We start from the raw sequence: 21,908 nt of genomic DNA, 5'->3' as shown, positions 1-21,908 counted from the left end.
TCAGGAACCTCCTAAAACCGAGCCAAGTCTCAGTGCATCAATGCACAAGGGTTCTGGGTAAAATGGTGGCTTCCTACGAAGCAATCCCATTCGGCAGATTCCACGCAAGAACTTTCCAGTGGGACCTGCTGGACAAATGGTCCGGGTCGCATCTTCAGATGCATCAGCGGATAACCCTGTCACCAAGGACAAGGGTGTCCCTCCTGTGGTGGTTGCAGAGTGCTCATCTTCTAGAGGGCCGCAGATTCGGCATTCAGGACTGGGTCCTGGTGACCACGGATGCCAGCCTGCGAGGCTGGGGAGCAGTCACACAGGGAAGGAATATCCAGGGCTTATGGTCAAGCCTGGAGACATCACTTCACATAAATATCCTGAAGCTAAGGGCCATTTACAATGCTCTAAGCTTAGCAAGACCTCTGCTTCAAGGTCAGCCGGTGTTGATCCAGTCGGACAACATCACGGCAGTCACCCACGTAAACAGACAGGGTGGCACAAGAAGCAGGAGGGCAATGGCAGAAGCTGCAAGGATTCTTCGCTGGGCGGAAAATCATGTGATAGCACTGTCAGCAGTATTCATTCCGGGAGTGGACAACTGGGAAGCAGACTTCCTCAGCACGACCTCCACCCGGGAGAGTGGGGACTTCACCCAGAAGTCTTCCACATGATTATAAACCGTTGGGAAAAACTCGACAGGTATTGCGCCAGGTCAAGGGACCCTCAGGCAATAGCTGTAGACGCTCTGGTAACACTGTGGGTGTACCAGTCAGTGTATGTGTTCCCTCCTCTGCCTCTCATACCCAAGGTACTGAGATTGATAAGATGGAGAGGAGTAAGCACTATATTCGTGGCTCCGGATTGGCCAAGAAGGACTTGGTAACCGGAACTTCAAGAGATGCTCACGGAGGATCCGTGGCCTCTACCTCTAAGAAGGGACCTGCTCCAACAAGGACCCTGTCTGTTCCAAGACTTACCGCGGCTGCGTTTGACGGCATGGCGGTTGAACGCTGGATCCTGAAGGAAAAAAGGCATTCCGGATGAAGTCATCCCTATCCTGATCAAAGCCAGGAAGGATGTAACCGCAAAACATTATCACCGCATTTGGCGAAAATATGTTGCGTGGTGCGAGGCCAGTAAGGCCCGACGGAGGAAATTCAACTGGGTCGATTCCTACATTTCCTGCAAACAGGAGTGTCTATGGGCCTGAAATTGGGGTCCATTAAGGTTCAAATTTCGGCCCTGTCAATTTTCTTCCAAAAAGAACTAGCTTCAGTCCCTGAAGTTCAGACGTTTGTAAAAGGGGTACTGCATATACAGCCTCCTTTTGTGCCTCCAGTGGCACTTTGGGATCTCAATGTAGTTTTTTGGGTTCCAAAAGTCACATTGGTTTGAACCACTTAAATCTGTGGAGTTAAAATATCTCACATGGAAAGTGGTCATGCTGTTGGCCCTGGCCTGGGCCAGGCGCGTGTCAGAATTGGCGGCTTTATCCTGTAAAAGCCCTTATCTGATTTTCCATTCGGACAGGGCGGAATTGAGGACTCGTCCTCAGTTTCTCCCTAAGGTGGTTTCAGCGTTTCACCTGAACCAACCTATTGTGGTGCCTGCGGCTACTAGGGACTTGGAGGACTCCAAGTTGCTAGACGTTGTCAGGGCCCTGAAAATATATGTTTCCAGGACGGCTGGAGTCAGAAAATCTGACTCGCTGTTTATCCTGTATGCACCCAACAAGCTGGGTGCTCCTGCTTCTAAGCAGACTATTGCTCGTTGGATTTGTAGTACAATTCAGCTTGCACATTCTGTGGCAGGCCTGCCACAGCCAAAAATCAGTAAATGCCCACTCCACAAGGAAGGTGGGCTCATCTTGGGCGGCTGCCCGAGGGGTCTCGGCTTTACAACTTTGCCGAGCAGCTACTTGGTCAGGAGCAAATACGTTTGTAAAATTCTACAAAATTGATACCCTGGCTGAGGAGGACCTGGAGTTCTCTCAATTGGTGCTGCAGAGTCATCCGCACTCTCCCGCCCGTTTGGGAGCTTTGGTATAATCCCCATGGTCCTTACGGAGTCCCCAGCATCCACTTAGGACGTTAGAGAAAATAAGAATTTACTTACCGATAATTCTATTTCTCGTAGTCCGTAGTGGATGCTGGGCGCCCATCCCAAGTGCGGATTGTCTGCAATACTGGTACATAGTTATTGTTACCAAAAAATCGGGTTATTGCTGTAGTGAGCCATCTTTTCTAGAGGCTCCTCTGTTATCATGCTGTTAACTGGGTTCAGATCACAAGTTGTACAGTGTGATTGGTGTGGCTGGTATGAGTCTTACCCGGGATTCAAAATCCTTCCTTATTGTGTACGCTCGTCCGGGCACAGTATCCTAACTGAGGCTTGGAGGAGGGTCATAGGGGGAGGAGCCAGTGCACACCAGATAGTCCTAAAGCTTTCTTTAGATGTGCCCAGTCTCCTGCGGAGCCGCTATTCCCCATGGTCCTTACGGAGTCCCCTGCATCCACTACGGACTACGAGAAATAGAATTATCGGTAAGTAAATTCTTATTTTTATCTCTCAGTCCTAGGAACTGCGAGGTAAAACCTGTGTTAAATGCATTCTCTGGGGATTAATGTGCTAAGAAACCCATATATTCCTGCACTTAACACAGAATCTATGAGCAGAGGCATCACTAATGGTCATGACACCTGGTGCGGGGGATACACAGTGACAGCCGCTAAACCGTGCGTCTGGCAAAAAGGGGTGGTCTTCTGTATGCCGGCGGTCGGGCTCCCGGCGCTCAGTATACCGGCGCCGGGAGCCCGACAGCCGGCATACCGACACTTATTTTCCCTCGTGGGGGTCCACGACCCCCATAGAGGGAGAATAAAATAGTGTGGCGCGCGTAGCGCGCCACCGTGCCCGTAGCGTGGCGAGCGCAGCGAGCCCGCAAGGGGCTCATTTGCGCTCGCCACGCTGTCGGTAAGCCGGCGGTCGGGCTCCCGGCGCCGGTATGCTGGTCGCCGGGAGCCCGACCGCCGGCCAGCCGTAGTGAACCCGGCAAAAAGGAACGTGGCCTCATGTGAGTGCAGTGTCAGCTCCTACACAGTGTCAGGAGCTGGGTGCTGCATGTAATGTCACAGTGCAGCACCTAGCTCCTGTCTCTGAAGTGTGTCACCCGGTGTCACCCTTCAGCGATTGACACTAAGCTGCGGGCCACTCACCCTGCACCCCCATTGTGTCGCCACTGTCTACGAATTATGAGTGAACATGTATTACCCGCAAGTTTACCACATGAGGAAATGCAGAAACATTTAATACTGTAGTTCTAGGCGTTAAACTCAGAGCTTTACCTGCAAGGTAAAAACTGCACACGGTTAAATTAATCCATCACTATATATGGGGCACATAGATGCCACATTTGCTCCTAGAAAATTGCACAGTTGCTCCCATGTTTAATCAACACAGGTCATGTGCACAGCACTATGACTGCCAACTGCAACCTGTAATTTTATTTAACTTACAGTATTAATAAATATTTGATCTTGTGTATTGGGACTATAGTGTAATATTACTTGTGTTCCAGATGACATAGTTCATGATTTCAGTTTCTCTAATATTATGCTTTATTTTATGGCATTGTGCTTAGTATTAGTGCCTCACAGCACTGAGGTTATGAGTTCAATTCCAAATCAAGACCTATGTGTTTTGAGTTTGTATGTACTCCCTGTGTACATGGGTTGTCCGGTTTCCTTCCACTCCAAGAGTGTGTATATTTGTGTGGGCACACTTGCATGTGTATTTGCGTGTTGGGGACTTTCAACTCAGGGACTGATGAGAATGACATATATTGTTAATATAGTGCTGTGTAAATGAATGCCACGATATAAAATAATAATAATAATAATAATAATAATAATAATAATAATTAATGCAATGCCTTTCATTTTTGTTTTTATTTTAGTCTGCCATTATTGGTGAAGAGTCTGCGAATACATTTAAATCAAGCGTAACTACTCCAATGAAAGTGCTGGAGGTCATACAGATTTTATTTCTTTGTCTTGGATGTGTCATATTCCTTGCATGTTCCATAACACTGTGTGTTAGACGTGGCAAAGAGAGGTAAGCAAAATGTATTCTTAGGTTACTACAATTCTGAACAGGTTTCAGTATTCAGCATGTCAACACTGATGTAATGTCGACATTATTGGCTTTTTCATGTCAATTTATCCCTAACCCTAATGGTAACCACAACACTAACCCTAACAATAACTGTAACCTAAACCCTAATTGTAACCCTATCGGTAACCATAACACTAACAATAACTGTAACCCTAATGGTAACCATAACACTAACCCTAACAATAACTGTAACCTTAATCCTAATGGTAACCCTAACGGTAACCATAACACTAACCCTAACAATAACTGTAACGTTAATGGTAACCATAACTCTAACACTAACTGTAACCCTAACAGTAACCATAACACTAATCATAACATTAACTGTAACCATAACCCAAATGGTAACCCTAACGGTAACAATAACACTAACAATAACTGTAACCCTAATGGTAACCGTAAATCTAACACTAACTGTAACCCTAACGGTAACCATAACACTAATCATAACATTAACTATAACCATAACCCTAATGGTAACCCTAACGGTAACAAGAACCCTAACAATAACTGTAACCCTAACGATAACCATAACACTAACAATAACTGTAAACTTAATGATAACCATAACTCTAACACTAACTGTAACCCTAATGGTAAACATAACACTAGCAATAACTGTAACCCTAATGGTAACCATAACTCTAACACTAACTGTAACCCTAACGGTAGCCATAACACTAACAATAACTGTAACCCTAACGGTAACCATAACTCTAACACTAACTGTAACCCTAACGGTAACCATAACACTAACAATAACTGTAACCCTAATGGTAACCATAACTCTAACACTAACTGTAACCCTAACAGTAACCATAACTCTAACACTAACTGTAACCCTAACGGTAACCATAACACTAACAATAACTGTAACCTTAATGGTAACCATAACTCTAACACTAACCATAACACTAATCATAACATTAACTGTAACCATAACCCTAATGGTAACCCTAACGGTAACAAAAACCCTAACAATAACTGTAACCCTAATGATAACCATAACTCTAATACTAACTGTAACCCTAATGGTAACCATAACACTAACAATAACTGTAACCCTAATGGTAACCATAACTCTAACACTAACTGTAACCCTAAAGGTAACCATAACACTAACAATAACTGTAACCCTAACGGTAACCATAACTCTAACACTAACTGTAACCCTAACGGTAACCATAACACTACTCATAACATTAACTGTAACCATAACCCTAATGGTAACCCTAATGGTAACAAAAACCCTAACAATAACTGTAACCCTAATGATAACCATAACTCTAACACTAACTGTAACCCTACCGGTAACCATAACTCTTACGCTAACTGTAACCCTAACGGTAACCATAACACTAACACTAACTGTAACCCTACCGGTAACCATAACACTAACACTAACAATAACTGTAACCTTAATGATAACCATAACTCTAACACTAACTGTATCCCTAACGGTAGCCATAACACTAACAATAACTGTAACCCTAATGGTAACCATAACTCTAACACTAACTGTAACCCTAACGGTAACCATAACACTAACAATAACTGTAACCCTAATGGTAACCATAACTCTAACACTAACTGTAACCCTACCGGTAACCATAACTCTTACACTAACTCTAACCCTACCGATAACCATAACACTAATCATAACATTAACTGTAACCATAACCCTAAGCCTAATGCAAATGTCATTATTGTGTCATCATTGATATTTCTCTGACGTCCTAGTGGATGCTGGGAACTCCGAAAGGACCATGGGGAATAGCGGCTCCGCAGGAGACTGGGCACAAAAGTAAAAGCTTTAGGACTAGCTGGTGTGCACTGGCTCCTCCCCCTATGACCCTCCTCCAAGCCTCTGTTAGATATTTGTGCCCGAACGAGAAGGGTGCAATCTAGGTGGCTCTCCTGAGCTGCTTAGAGTAAAAGTTTAAATTAGGTTTTTTATTTTCAGTGAGTCCTGCTGGCAACAGGCTCACTGCATCGAGGGACTAAGGGGAGAAGAAGTGAACTCACCTGCGTGCAGAGTGGATTGGGCTTCTTAGGCTACTGGACATTAGCTCCAGAGGGACGATCACAGGCCCAGCCATGGATGGGTCCCAGAGCCGCGCCGCCGTCCCCCTTACAGAGCCAGAAGAGCAGAAGAGGTCCGGAAAATTGGCGGCAGAAGACGTCCTGTCTTCAATAAGGTAGCGCACAGCACCGCAGCTGTGCGCCATTGCTCTCAGCACACTTCACACTCCGGTCACTGAGGGTGCAGGGCGCTGGGGGGGGGCGCCCTGAGACGCAATAAAAATACCTTAGATGGCAAAAAATACATCACATATAGCTCCTGGGCTATATGGATGCATTTAACCCCTGCCAGAATACATAGAAAAATGGGAGATAAGGCCGCCGATAAGGGGGCGGAGCCTATCTCCTCAGCACACTGGCGCCATTTTCCCTCACAGCTCCGTTGGAGGGAAGCTCCCTGGCTCTCCCCTGCAGTCACTACACTACAGAAAGGGTTAAAAAAGAGAGGGGGGGCACTAATTACGCGCAGTATTAAAGATACAGCAGCTATAAGGGGAAAAACACTTATATAAGGTTATCCCTGTATATATATAGCACTCTGGTGTGTGCTGGCAAACTCTCCCTCTGTCTCCCCAAAGGGCTAGTGGGGTCCTGTCCTCTATCAGAGCATTCCCTGTGTGTGTGCTGTATGTCGGTACGTTTGTGTCGACATGTATGAGGAGAAAAATGATGTGGAGACGGAGCAGATTGCCTATAATAGTGATGTCACCCCCTAGGGGGTCGACACCTGAGTGGATGAACTGTTGGAAGGAATTACGCGACAGTGTCAGCTCTGTATAAAAGACAGTGGTTGACATGAGACAGCCGGCTACTCAGCTTGTGCCTGTCCAGGCGTCTCATAGGCCGTCAGGGGCTCTAAAGCGCCCGTTACCTCAGATGGCAGATATAGACGCCGACACGGATACTGACTCCAGTGTCGACGGTGAAGAGACAAATGTGACTTCCAGTAGGGCCACACGTTACATGATTGAGGCAATGAAAAATGTTTTACACATTTCTGATAATACGAGTACCACCAAAAAGGGGTATTATGTTCGGTGAGGAAAAACTACCTGTAGTTTTCCTGAATCTGAGAAATTAAAATGAGGTGTGTGATGATGCGTGGGTTTCCCCCGATAACAACTGATAATTTCTAAAATGTTATTGGCATTATATCCTTTCCCGCCAGAGGTTAGGGTGCGTTGGGAAACACCCCCTAGGGTGGATAAAGCGCTCACACGCTTGTAAGGGCTCTACCCTCTCCTGAGATGGCCGCCCTTAAGGATCCTGCTGATAGAAAGCAGGAGGGTATCCTAAAATGTATTTACACACATACTGGTGTTATACTGCGACCAGCATTCGCCTCAGCCTGGATGTGCAGTGCTGGGTTGGCGTGGTCGGATTCCCTGACTGAAAATATTGATACCCTAGATAGGGACAGTATATTTTTGCCTATAGAGCATTTAAAAGATGCATTTCTATATATGCGTGATGCACAGCGGAATATTTGCCGACTGGCATCAAGTCTAAGTGCGTTGTCCATTTCTACCAGTAGAGGGTTATGGACACGACAGTGGTCAGGTGATGCGGATCTCAAACGGCATTTGGAAGTATTGCCTTATTAAGGGGAGGAGTTATTTGGGGTCGGTCTTTCAGACCTGGTGGCCACGGCAACAGCTGGGAAATCCACGTTTGTACCCCAGGTCGCCTCTCAACATGAGAAGACGCCGTATTATCAGGCGCAGTCTTTTCGTGGACAAGCGGGCAAAAGGTTCCTCATTTCTGCCCCGTGACAGAGGGAGAGGAAAAAGGCTGCAGAAATCAGCCAGTTCCCAGGAACAGAAACCCTCTCCCGCCTCTGCCAAGCCCTCAGTATGACGCTGGGGCTTTACAAGCAGAATCAGGCACGGTGGGGGGCCCGTCTCAATGAATTTCAGCGCGCAGTGGGCTCACTCGCAAGTAGACCCCTGGATCCTTCAGGTGATATCTCAGGGGTACAAATTGGAATTCGAGACGTCTCCCCCTCGCCGTTTCCTAAAGTCGGCTTTACCGATGTCTCCTTCTGACAGGGAGACAGTTTTGGAAGCCATTCACAAGCTGTATTCCCAGCAGGTGATAATCAAGGTACCCCTCCTGCAACAGGGAACGGGGTATTATTCCACACTGTTGTGGTACCGAAGCCGGACGGCTCGGTGAGACCGATTCTAAATCTAAAATCTTTGAACACTTACATATAGAGGTTCAAATTCAAGATTGAGTCACTCAGAGCAGTGATTGCGAACCTGGAAGAAGGGGACTACATGATGTCTCGGGACATCAAGGATGCTTACCTTCATGTCCAAATTTACCCTTCTCACCAAGGGTACCTCAGGTTTATGGTACAGAACTGTCACTATCAGTTCAGACGCTGCCGTATGGATGGTCCACGGCACCCCGGGTCTTTACCAAGGTAATGGCCGAAATGATGATATTCCTTCGAAGGAAGGGAATTTTAGTTATCCCTTACTTGGACGATTCCCTGATAAGGGTAAGATCCAGGGAACAGTTGGAGGTCGGTGTAGCACTATCTCAGGTAGTGTTGCGGCAGCACGATTGGATTCTCAATATTCCAAAATCGCAGCTGGTTCCGACGACTCGTCTTCTGTTCCTAGGGATGATCCTGGACACAGTCCAGAAAAAGGTGTTTCTCCCGGAGGAGAAAGCCAGGGAGTTATCCGAGCTAGTCAGGAACCTCCTAAAACCGAGCCAAGTCTCAGTGCATCAATGCACAAGGGTTCTGGGTAAAATGGTGGCTTCCTACGAAGCAATCCCATTCGGCAGATTCCACGCAAGAACTTTCCAGTGGGACCTGCTGGACAAATGGTCCGGGTCGCATCTTCAGATGCATCAGCGGATAACCCTGTCACCAAGAACAAGGGTGTCCCTCCTGTGGTAGTTGCAGAGTGCTCATCTTCTAGAGGGCCGCAGATTCGGCATTCTGGACTGGGTCCTGGTGACCACGGATGCCAGCCTGCGAGGCTGGGGAGCAGTCACACAGGGAAGGAATTTCCAGGGCTTATGGTCAAGCCTGGAGACATCACTTCACATAAATATCCTGAAGCTAAGGGCCATTTACAATGCTCTAAGCTTAGCAAGACCTCTGCTTCAAGGTCAGCCGGTGTTGATCCAGTCGGACAACATCACGGCAGTCACCCACGTAAACAGACAGGGTGGCACAAGAAGCAGGAGGGCAATGGCAGAAGCTGCAAGGATTCTTCGCTGGGCGGAAAATCATGTGATAGCACTGTCAGCAATTCCGGGAGTGGACAACTGGGAAGCAGACTTCCTCAGCAGACACGACCTCCACCCGGGAGAGTGGGGACTTCACCCAGAAGTCTTCCACATGATTATAAACCGTTGGGAAAAACTCGACAGGTATTGCGCCAGGTCAAGGGACCCTCAGGCAATAGCTGTAGACGCTCTGGTAACACCTTGGGTGTACCAGTCAGTGTATGTGTTCCCTCATCTGACTCTCATACCCAAGGTACTGAGATTGATAAGATGGAGAGGAGTAAGCACTATATTCGTGGCTCCGGATTGGCCAAGAAGGACTTGGTAACCGGAACTTCAAAAGATGCTCACGGAGGATCCGTGGCCTCTACCTCTAAGAAGGGACCTGCTTCAGCAAGGACCCTGTCTGTTCCAAGACTTACCGCGACTGCGTTTGACGGCATGGCGGTTGAACGCCGGATCCTGAAGGAAAAAAGGCATTCCGGATGAGGTCATCCCTATCCTGATCAAAGCCAGGAAGGATGTAACCGCAAAACATTATCACCGCATTTGGCGAAAATATGTTGCGTGGTGCGAGGCCAGTAAGGCCCGACGGAGGAAATTCAACTGGGTCGATTCCTACATTTCCTGCAAACAGGAGTGTCTATGGGCCTGAAATTGGGGTCCATTAAGGTTCAAATTTCGGCCCTGTCAATTTTCTTCCAAAAAGAACTAGCTTCAGTCCCTGAAGTTCAGACGTTGTAAAAGGGGTACTGCATATACAGCCTCCTTTTGTGCCTCCAGTGGCACCTTGGGATCTCAATGTAGTTTTTGGGTTCCAAAAAGTCACATTGGTTTGAACCACTTAAATCTGTGGAGTTAAAATATCTCACATGGAAAGTGGTCATGCTGTTGGCCCTGGCCTGGGCCAGGCGCGTGTCAGAATTGGCGGCTTATCCTGTAAAAGCCCTTATCTGATTTTCCATTCGGACAGGGCGGAATTGAGGACTCGTCCTCAGTTTCTCCCTAAGGTGGTTTCAGCGTTTCACCTGAACCAACCTATTGTGGTGCCTGCGGCTACTAGGGAATTGGAGGACTCCAAGTTGCTAGACGTTGTCAGGGCCCTGAAAATATATGTTTCCAGGACGGCTGGAGTCAGAAAATCTGACTCGCTGTTTATCCTGTATGCACCCAACAAGCTGGGTGCTCCTGCTTCTAAGCAGACTATTGCTCGTTGGATTTGTAGTACAATTCAGCTTGCACATTCTGTGGCAGGCCTGCCACAGCCAAAAATCTGTAAATGCCCACTCCACAAGGAAGATGGGCTCATCTTGGGCGGCTGTCCGAGGGGTCTCGGCTTTACAACTTTGCCGAGCAGCTACTTGGTCAGGAGCAAATACGTTTGTAAAATTCTACAAAATTGATACCCTGGCTGAGGAGGACCTGGAGTTCTCTCAATTGGTGCTGCAGAGTCATCCGCACTCTCCCGCCCGTTTGGGAGCTTTGGTATAATCCCCATGGTCCTTTCGGAGTTCCCAGCATCCACTAGGACGTCAGAGAAAATAAGAATTTACTTACCGATAATTCTATTTCTCATAGTCCGTAGTGGATGCTGGGCGCCCATCCCAAGTGCGGATTGTCTGCAATACTTGTACATAGTTACAAAAATCGGGTTATTATTGTTGTGAGCCATCTTTTCAGAGGCTCCTCTGTTATCATGCTGTTAACTGGGTTCAGATCACAGGTTGTACGGTGTGATTGGTGTGGCTGGTATGAGTCTTACCCGGGATTCAAAATCCTTCCTTAGTGTGTACGCTCGTCCGGGCACAGTATCCTAACTGAGGCTTGGAGGAGGGTCATAGGGGGAGGAGCCAGTGCACACCAGCTAGTCCAAAAGCTTTTACTTTTGTGCCCAGTCTCCTGCGGAGCCGCTATTCCCCATGGTCCTTTCGGAGTTCCCAGCATCCACTACGGACTATGAGAAATAGAATTATCGGTAAGTAAATTCTTATTTTTCCAGAAATGGGCATTTATTAAGTATGTCAATATTATGAATGTCGACCTTCTGGTGTTGACATTATAAATGTCGTCATTGTCACTGTCGTCTTCCTGACAGCATCAGCATCCCTTCTGAACACTTTGCTAGACCAAATACATATTTTTTATTTCTGTAAACACAAATGTATACAACACCCAACTTCTATTGGGATGCGCTTCATTTACCGGCTGTTGGGATTCCAGTGTTCAAGATACCGATGCCCGAATCCCCACAGCCTGTGAAATGCAGACGCTCAGAATTCCGACCGAAGCATGGCACTCCCACACAGGTGGTGGTCCACGCCACCACTGGAGAGGGAATATAATAGTGTGGTGAGCAGAGCTATAATATAATAGTGTGGCGAGCACAGCGAGCCAACAATGGTACTTGCTGCACTCGTTGCTGGGATTCCGGCATCGATCTTCTGTCTGCTGGGATCCCGACCACCGGTAAATCATACCGAACCCCTTCTATTTAAGTCTGCAAATTCACCTTCATACAAAGCTACTCCTCATTTTGCAGTTTTTAGAATTTGATGTACATTTAGTTGGTGAGATGATATGCTTACTATTTATTACTTTTTTTTTTTTACAGGAAATCTTAAATGACTGCGCGTATGGATACCTAACTCTACTAGTGTAAATAGACTTGTAACATTCTTACTGCTATTTCAAGCAGTTTAAAAATACATGACAACATAATACCACTGTAACACTAATAACATTACTCTCAAAACACTATAATGAGAGAGTATTACAATGAAATTCGATGACAATACCCAGGAAATGATTTTTATCTAAAATGGCTAAAACAAAATATACTGTTTTGGAAACATTGGCCCATATGTAATAAGATGATATATACTGGTACTGGTGTGATTTCAGCAAGAACATTGGCCCATATGTAATAAGATGATATATACTGGTACTGGTGTGATTTCAGCAAGAACATTGGCCCATATGTAAATAAGATGATATATACTGGTACTGGTGTGATTTCAGCAAGAACATTGGCCCATATGTAATAAGATGATATATGCTGGTACTGGTGTGCTTTCAGCGAGAACATTGTCCCATATGTAATAAGCTGATATATGCTGGTACTGTGTGCTTTCAACGAGAACATTGGCCCATATGTAATAAGATGATATATACTGGTACTGGTGTGATTTCAGCAAGAACATTGGCCCATATGTAATAAGATGATATATACTGGTACTGGTGTGATTTCAGCAAGAACATTGGCCCATATGTAAAAAGATGATATATGCTGGTACTGGTGTGCTTTCAGCGAGAACATTGTCCCATATGTAATAAGCTGATATATGCTGGTACTGTGTGCTTTCAGCGAGAACATTGGCCCATATGTAATAAGCTGATATTTGCTGGTACTGGTGGGATTTCAGGGAGAACATTGGCCCATATGTAATAAGCTGATATATGTTGGTCCTGGTGTGATTTCAGGGAGAACATTGGCCCATATGTAATAAGATGATATATGCTGGTACTGGTGTGAGATAACCGCTATCTTTAAAGCAGCAATTAGTTGCAAGGCAAAAATAATCTGGCTGTGTTTAAAGAAAATTATTGGATGTCTGTGCTAAATGTGATGTCCTATGCCTTAACTAATACAGAGACTGAAACATTAAAAATATATAAGATAAATTAAAGAAAGAGCTAGAAGTATGTAATCAATCATTATAATCCCAATAAATAAGCATATAATACAATATTCAATCACATGAATCTTATTGTAAGGTATGCATAATGCATACCAAAAAGAGTACTGTCTGTTGTAACTGAATGCTACCTGATTGTTACCACATGGAACCTGTAAAGTCAGCATTAATGGTAACCCAAATGGTCAGATCAACATCAAAAGTTGTCACTCATGTTTGACCAGCCTAATGTTGTTCATACAGATATATCCACCGTTATCTTGAGTAGTTTTCTGCGCCTAGTCACAACATGATTTATATTAGCATAAACCCTTCAGCTATTGTTCTCAACTGCAATATAATACAGAGAACAATACAGCAGGGGATTAAGTCATTACAGCAGGGGATTAAGTCTGACTGGCCAGACACAGTTAATCCTATTAACCGTCAAGATAAATGTGGATACATCTGTACTAACTGCATTTTTTATGTCAATTTACACCTGTGCCCACAGTCTATGTGGAAACTAATAGGCTACTGGTTCCAAAAAAGCTTGTTGTGAACCTTCATTCCTGAGAATGCCACCTTGCCAAATACAGTATGCAGTAATCATCTGTTCATGCTCGTTGTACCTTAGAGGTCAGACCAATCTGCCCAAGTGCCATACAGTTGGATCTATCTGACACACAAACCTGTGTAGCCGAATTAAATATACTGTAGATCTGGCTGCTCAACACTTGCATCATGTGGCCAGATCTGCCCATATAATATTAGTAACTGAAAGTGCAATTGATATTACCTCATATCAGCAAATTGTCCAGTAATTTAACAGAACATTGATATTTTTAAAGGTAATATCAGTTGTGTGCAGCTTCTATTATCTCCACCACTCACCATGGCTATTGACGAATGGAGTTATTTGTCCTTTTCAAAAAAATTGTCATATATGCAATATAAATTGTTGATATACAGTATAGCAACTACAATATTTTTGTATTAAAAAAATAACAATGTACAGTATTTACATCAATGTTCTGTTATGTTTGACTGACTTTTTGCACTATACATATGATGCAAAATATGATACAAAATAATAAAACATGTAATTTTGTAAAAAAAAAATCTTTGTTGTATTTGTCATTTTTGACAGCTAATTATATAAATTAGAACTATTTATAAAAGCATGTTAACGTAACTTAATTACAACAATAAAGAGATCCCCTCCCCACATGTTATCAGCACAGATGTAACTATGGTGCCCTGTGGCGGAACCGCTCACCACCACACTTGTATGCGCTGCCACTGACTGCCTTCTAGTAACTGCAATATATAATAGTAGCGGTGCGCCTGGCTCCTTCTCTGACATACACAACACTGCTAATATACATTACATCCTTATCTACTGCAGTGTCTACATGGACTGGTTTAGACATCATGACATCTCTCCAGAGGCAAAAGAGCCAGTACTTGGCTGCTGCTGGGTACAACAAAGGTGTGTGTGTGTGTGTGTGTGTGTGTGTGTGTGTGTGTGTGTGTGTGTGTGTGTGTGTGTGTGTGTGCTTGGGGTGGTGATGAGAAGGAGGAATGAGGAGGAGTAATGAAATGGGGGCTCTACCTAGCATAGTGTGCATAAGGGGTTCTACTATGGCATAATGTGTAGAAGGGGCTCTTCCGTGGTGTGAAGTGTATAAGTGTTTTTTCTGTGGCATATCATGTATAAGGGGCTCTACCGTGGCATAATTTGTAAACAGGTGCTCTACTGTGGTGTAACATGTATAAGGGGCTCTACTGTGGTGTAATGTGTATAAGGGGCTCTACTGTGGTGTAATGTGTACAAGTGGCTCTACTGTGGTGTAAAGTGTATAAGGGACTCTACTGTGTGGCATAACATGTATATGGGGCACTACTGTGTTGTGTAATGTGACTAATGGAAACTACTGTGGAGTATAATGTGAATTGGTATTATTCTGTGGCCACACCCAGTCCACATGAGCCACTGCCTTATATTCTTGGTGCCCATTGTACCTAATTTAAATATGGGGGAGGGGGCACCAATTCTCTTTCTGGCACAGAAAATATGTCCACACAGCAGGGTTTTTTTTACAATAGGGGGAAGACTCTCTGTAGTGAATGTTTCTCTTATTAATTACAATGTAGTGGCACTGAGGGAAAGTGAGATTGTGAGCAATTACAGTGTGTGTGTGTGTGTGTGTGTGTGTGTGTGTGTGTGTGTGTGTGTGTGTGTGTGCGTGTGTGTGTGCGTGTGTGTGTACGCATGGGGGTGTGTGCAATGGAATTGTGACCACAGCGGTGCATATTCTACATGCTGGTGAAGGAGGAGGGCGGGTGTGTGGAGCAACAACTGACAGACAGTAAAACAAAATGCTTATTTAAAATGGTGAATGATGATACTATGATTTTAATATTAGCCTTTAGGGCTCCCGGTCCTAAGTTACCTGTGCCTCCCAAAGCATTAAACCAGCTCTGATCACTCCCATCAGGCTACAGATCTCCAGGGACCAGATAAGCATGTGATGAGCAACTCTGACCCCTTGTGATAAGTCTCATAGGATAAACTCAGTAATGTGTGGGAGCTGCAAACCCTTCTCCCATGGCTCCTAATGCTGCAATAGTTCATGGCAATCCAGAGGGGGGAAATTTAGCTTCATTCATATTTACATATAAAAAACAACCATGAAAAAAACTGCCGACATGCCAAAATGATCCACATTCCTTGAAGATGATTCATTCTACTATATTCTTAAGACTTTACTTTTAAATCCCCACATTTTAAAAGCATCTATAAACATGACTTGTGGAGAAGTCTACTATATGACAGCACAAGAGAGGTGGTCAGAATAGTCCAAAAAAAGTGATATTTACTGAGAATAAAGAATTTATATCACAGAAGCCCTTCTACTGCTCAGGCTGTACAGCATCCTCTATATAAAACATAACTGGTCCATGTGGGGGATCCTGCTTCTTGTTAGTAAAGCAATCTATTATACACTTTACTAAAGTATCACTATTTTTACGTGTGGACAGTCCTATGGCCCTACAATGTTCTGACCATAAAATAAGTAAGATACCCACTATGACACATGAATGAAATACCTGATTGCAGCTTGCAACGCATAGCTTGGGTTGCTAAATGAAAGGAAAAATAATTACAGTATGAGTTGCTTACAGTTGCTGAATTCAAAACTAGTTCACAAGATGTAAGCATTTAAGAAATACAATAATGTAGACATTTTGGGTGATATTCAATTAAATTATAAACTTAATTATAATATAATATAATATAATTATAAATTTAATTATAAACTCTGATCTCCTGTCTAAAGTGACGGGAGATTGCGAGCGATATTCAATTAGTCTTTTATCGCGGTGATCACGTCCATGGAGATTGAGTTTAGCTGTGTAAAGCAGCTAATCCCGACCAAAATAATGGTGTGATGTGAAAAGTCCTATTTGAGCGCTAAAACAGGTCATCAATTTTCGCGCATTTCACATTGCCATCCCTGGGGAGTGAAATGTGACGCCTGCAGCCATCACACCCAAATGGAGCAACAATTGAATTGCTCAATTGGGCGGCTTCTAGTGGCTGCTGGCGCAAAAACAATTGAATGTTGCCCTCTGCGTCCCTATGGCAACTGGGATACATTCTAGGCATATAACTCCCTGTACTTAAAGAGATGTAATGGCACATGAAGTAGGTATGGAAGCATGGCCAACGTGCAGTAAGGGCTCATTGACACAAATTAATACCATGGATGCCAATGATGATGATGACAATTGGCAGCCACTGATTGTGTCTTGAACCCTCCGACTAATAGAATTTTACTATGTTTGGACTGCATTTTGTGCCTGTATTGTGTGCTTGCATTTTTTTTTTTAAATGTGTCAAGTTTAGTATGAGCCCAACCATGTGATAAAAATACAGTAATTATTTATATTGTCAGAAATACCTTTCTTGTAAAATCTTTCATATCTCTTACCCAACTTTTCCACAAACTATTCACATTAGTGGGACAGAAATTGATGAAAGAAGTATTTGTTTCAGCTTCAGACTGTTTGAGTAATAAATTAGGGGTTAATTTGCTAAGCATTGGAGAGAGATAAGGTACCAACCAAACAATTCCTAACTGTCATTTTTCAAATCCAGCCTGTAACATGGCAGTTAGGAGCTGACTGGCTGGTACTTTATCTCCATCCACTTTATCTCTCTCCAAGGCTTAGTACATAGACCCCTTAGTCTTATATATGTAAATCAATATAACAGTTTAAGACATATACAAATACTGTAATTCATTTTATATGTTTACCACAGGCTCCAGTTATTGCTCCATTGTCACAGGGGAATTTACTGCCAAATGCATATGGTAGAGCACTGACGGGTCTATGTACTAAGCCTTGGAGATAGATAAAGTGAATGAAGATAAAGTACCAGCCAATTAGCTCCTACAGCAACTGTCATTTTTCAAACATAGCAGTTAATGCTTCACCTCCATCCACTTTATCTCGGTCCAAGGCAGTGCACAGACCTCTTTATCTATAAGCAGATCTCACCAACTTAATTTTTACTGAGAATGCTGATTTATATACAGGAATGAAAAGCTATACCTTATACACACTTTAAATACACTTTACCATGGAGCCGCTGCGGCCGCTAAACTTAATACACACTCTACGTACTTTTTACGCTGTTAGCATACAGAGTCCCGGACCGTGTATGGACTTTGCGTACAAACGCTGCGCTGACGGTACAAAGTACACACAGCGCGTACACACCCAATGAATACACTTTAAACCTTATACAGCAATGTGATGCGTTACTAATACACTTTAAACCTTATGCAGCAATGCAGTGTGATGCTATTACACTTTAAACCTTAGCAGGGAAAGAAAGACACGACATCAGTCTGTAGTTAAACCACTGGGTTCTGACACCACAGCGTATTATTGCTGAAAGGGGGTTACAATATAAACAATACAATACAACAGAATAATGGCTACATTCAATGGTACATACGTGATTGGATTCGCCGTGCTACCCGGTCCGGTCCTCGGTCATCTGATAGATAACTTTGTGAGTCTTGTGTCTGACTAGGCCTGCTGCAGGCTCTCTTTATACAATTCATCCAAAACATAACACAATGGATACTGTAATCTCTTTGACCATTGGACACAGGGATGGTCATTTACAGTACAGGAGAGGTCATAGGTCGGTTTGAATAGGTGGGCGATGTCTGTTCCAACTGCTCTTGTGGGTGGTCTCCTCTGGATTCCCGCCACATACATAATGTACAGTAAATACAGTTTATATCTATATTCTGCTCCTGCACATAACTATCCGCAGGAACATGCGATCTTTCTCAAACCAACACCGGAATGTTACCCTTAAAATACCCTTCAGCTGGATACCAAACACCACCTTGTAACCTTGTTCTGTCCCCTCCTATCCTGTAAAGGTGAATCCCTTTGTTCTGTTACCATTTAAACTGCTGTTACTTTCTGGTGTGGTGCAGGGAGACTATGTGTACATTGTGCACTATTTGGATTAAATATGTAATGTGTTTTGGTAGCCTTCCATGCATTCACAAACTCTACCGTAAATACTCATACCACGCGCTAATACGCAGGACCGTGGGAGCGACCATATGCAAATTGCGAATATGCGCACGAACAGCAGAGCAAGTACGCGCGCGGAGGCCATCTGTGTGTAGTTTGTACGTGATGTGTATACTGCAATATTTTTCGACTTTGACATTACTCATACGGTACTTTCCACAGAACATTTGAAGCACACATTTTAATATATTCCCCTGGATCCCTCTCCGTCCATCCACACCCTTGTCACCTCCTGTCGGTCAGTAATCTCAGCCTGGATGGTACTGTACTTCATGTAACTCAATATATAAAAAAAACTGAACTAATTATCTATCTACCACCCATTACCCCTTCCCTGTCTGTTGAAAATATCTTACTCTCCTCTGTTCCCCAAGTCCAGTGTGTAAGTGTCACCCTTGACTCTGCTTTTTCTTTCACCCAACACATCCAGTCTCTTTCAAAATCTTTTTGTTTCCATCTGTACAATATTCCAGAATCAGGTCCTTCCTCATCCTGGAATCTACAGTACTAAGACTCTCATAATGTCCTCATCCTTTCTCTCCTTGAGTACTGTAATTTTTTGCTCCTCTCTGGCCTTGCTAACCCCCACCTCAACTCTGCCACCTGCCTCATTTTCCTCTCTCCTCATTCTACAGTACCTCTGCTGCCCCTCTCTGGCAGTCACTCCACTGGATCCCTGTGCAAACACCTCTCTTACCTACAAAGCTCATCCATACAGCTCCAGCCTAATTTCCACACATATTCCCACTGATCCTCATCACTCATCTAATGATTGTTGCCTCAGCAATTTCTCGCTGTCTTAGCTGAGAACAAATGAGTTGTCACATTGATAAAATAGTGGTTACCTTGCACTTGCAATAAATACAGTATTATTGTCTCTGTAATAAAAGTTTAAACTTTTCACCTCTATAATCATTATAATGATAAAGGGATAGCCAATGTATTTGGTTATACTCACTCTCTTGCATCAGTAATAAAGTAAGCCGCTCTAGCTTTCTGGCACCCATCAGTGCTTTTTTTTATGTAATTGGTTTGGATTATCTGTTGCACTTGGACAGAAACCGCTCAGATGGGCATTCTGCTTAGATACAAATGTATCGAGAGACACTTTGTGTCATATTCCAAGATCATAAATATAAACAACATTGTCTGCTTATGTGTAGCTATGGATGAAAAGTACAGAATGAAGCAATTACAACGCACATGTACTAAATGGTGTCATTTTGGTGGGAGTTCACTGTTTTCATCTGAAAACTAAAATGCTCCTACTGTCTATGCGCTCTTTCCTGAAACTGCCCAGCTCCCCTGTGACTATAATGGTCACAAGCCACACTCTTGTCTTATCGTGCTGCTATGCCTGTCTCAAGCAATCTTAGTAGGTGATGCTATCCACTAGCCAAGAACTTTGAAATTGTATAACTGTGGTGGATCTGGCAAATGGTGCATACACAGTAAATACAATTATGTTTAATATATACTGGATAGATAGATAGATAGATAGATAGATAGATAGATAGATAGATAGATAGATAGATAGATATAGATAGATATATTTCACACATTACTCAGTACAAGGTCACTGTTGCTGTTATCAGAAATTGAGGGGCCCGGGGCTAACAAAATAGGTAGCCCCTGCTTCCGTCATAAACCGCCGCTACCTTATTCCTACAAAAAAGAAAGTGTAGTTAATTGTTTTTGCCAAACATTATGAATCCTCCCACCATGTTAAAGTAGACTCTTTAGGCAGGTCCCTTACCATCCTCATTGAGTTAACCCAATTTTTGGAGTCTGACGGTGGTGCACAGAGTGTACCAGGAAGGACCTACCACCTGCCCTAGGCAAGTTTGGTTTGTGTCATGTTACTATGCAGTAACCAGAAGAATATACAGTAGCTGAAGCCAAAGCTGGATTAAGCATTTGGGAGATGGGGGGGAGGTGAAAGAACTTGAAGATTATGCATACCGCCCCACATGACCCATTCCAAGAGGGACAGAATGCCCTCTACCTGGACTTTCCTCTTAAGATATGATTGGCATCACCTGTGCTGATCTAATTAGTTGATAGGAAAGGTATTTCAACAGAGATGATTGCAATCACAAATTTAGAAGGAAGTCCATGTAGAGAGCATTTTGGCTGCCCTGAAATGGGTCATGTTTGGAGGTATAGATTGTGTACTGCATATTATTTATACATATATGTAAACCAATGGTGTATATTAGATTTGTATATCACATTTAATCCAATGGTGTAAATTACATTTAAACTAACAGTTTAATAATGTCTGGGTACTGTTTATACTGTAGCTCCACCTAATTGAGAGACAGCTATTTTGTAAAGTTTTCTTGAAGTGGAACAAAGACAACTTAAACAACCTTAAAATAAAATAAATAAATAAAACCTATAATTTATCTTGTCTTATGCAAGAATAGCAGCCACCTCTGTACTACTTACACAACTGGGACAGGACTCAGGAGGTCTCTCTGTGTGTGTCTCTCTCTCTCTAGACCCAAATGCTCTCATTAGATAACAGGTTACACAGGAACCAGACACCCAGTCAGGGAGGAGAAGCTGGGATCCATGGGTCACTTGCAGCTCTCTCCCCCTCCTATCTCTCCACTGGTTGGGAAGCTATGTTGTTAGTTTATGAAACCTGATACTTCTGTGTCTCTGCCTTCACTGCATGTCGTCCTGCTTACATTCTGACTGACTCTGCTGCTGCACAAGAGGGAGAGCTAGTGATATTAATGTGCTGCAGCCAGGGGGACCCCTGACAGAGGGGACCCAGGGTACTGGTTCCCCAGTGCCCCCCTATGGGGCAGATGTATTAAGACTGGAGAAGTGATAAAGCAGTGATACAGCAGTGATAAGTGGAAGGTGATAATGCGCCAGCTAATCAGCTCATAACTGTCATTTTTAAATCCATAATGATTGGCTGGTGCGCTATCACCTTCCATTGATCACTTCTTTATCACTGCTTTATCACTTCTCCAGGCTTAATACATCTGCCCCATAATCCTCCCTGTTAAGTAATAGCCCCCAACACCTTAATTTCCAACATAGATGACATGGGTGTACTGGCCCACATACAGTATGCACACTTCATCT

The 21,908-nt window shown here is 43.7% G+C and overlaps 1 protein-coding gene across 1 annotated transcript in view; it reads left to right on the top strand.

Annotated features, from left to right (window-relative positions):
* CD36 (CD36 molecule (CD36 blood group)) overlaps positions 1-14,253 on the top strand; it is a 111,163-nt gene extending 96,910 nt beyond the window's left edge. Inside the window, exons 12-13 of the mRNA XM_063930465.1 lie at positions 3,950-4,107; positions 12,110-14,253. Coding sequence (XP_063786535.1) covers positions 3,950-4,107; positions 12,110-12,119 — 168 coding nt within the window. The 3' untranslated portion in view covers positions 12,120-14,253. The remainder of the gene's footprint in view (positions 1-3,949; positions 4,108-12,109) is intronic.
* Positions 14,254-21,908: the final 7,655 nt, after the last annotated feature.

This window comes from Pseudophryne corroboree, chromosome 6 (genome assembly GCF_028390025.1).
Source record: "Pseudophryne corroboree isolate aPseCor3 chromosome 6, aPseCor3.hap2, whole genome shotgun sequence".
NCBI classification, from domain to species: Eukaryota; Metazoa; Chordata; class Amphibia; order Anura; family Myobatrachidae; genus Pseudophryne; species Pseudophryne corroboree.
The sequence above is the reverse complement of the archived record's forward strand: the minus strand, read 5'-3'. Positions and strand labels throughout refer to the sequence as shown.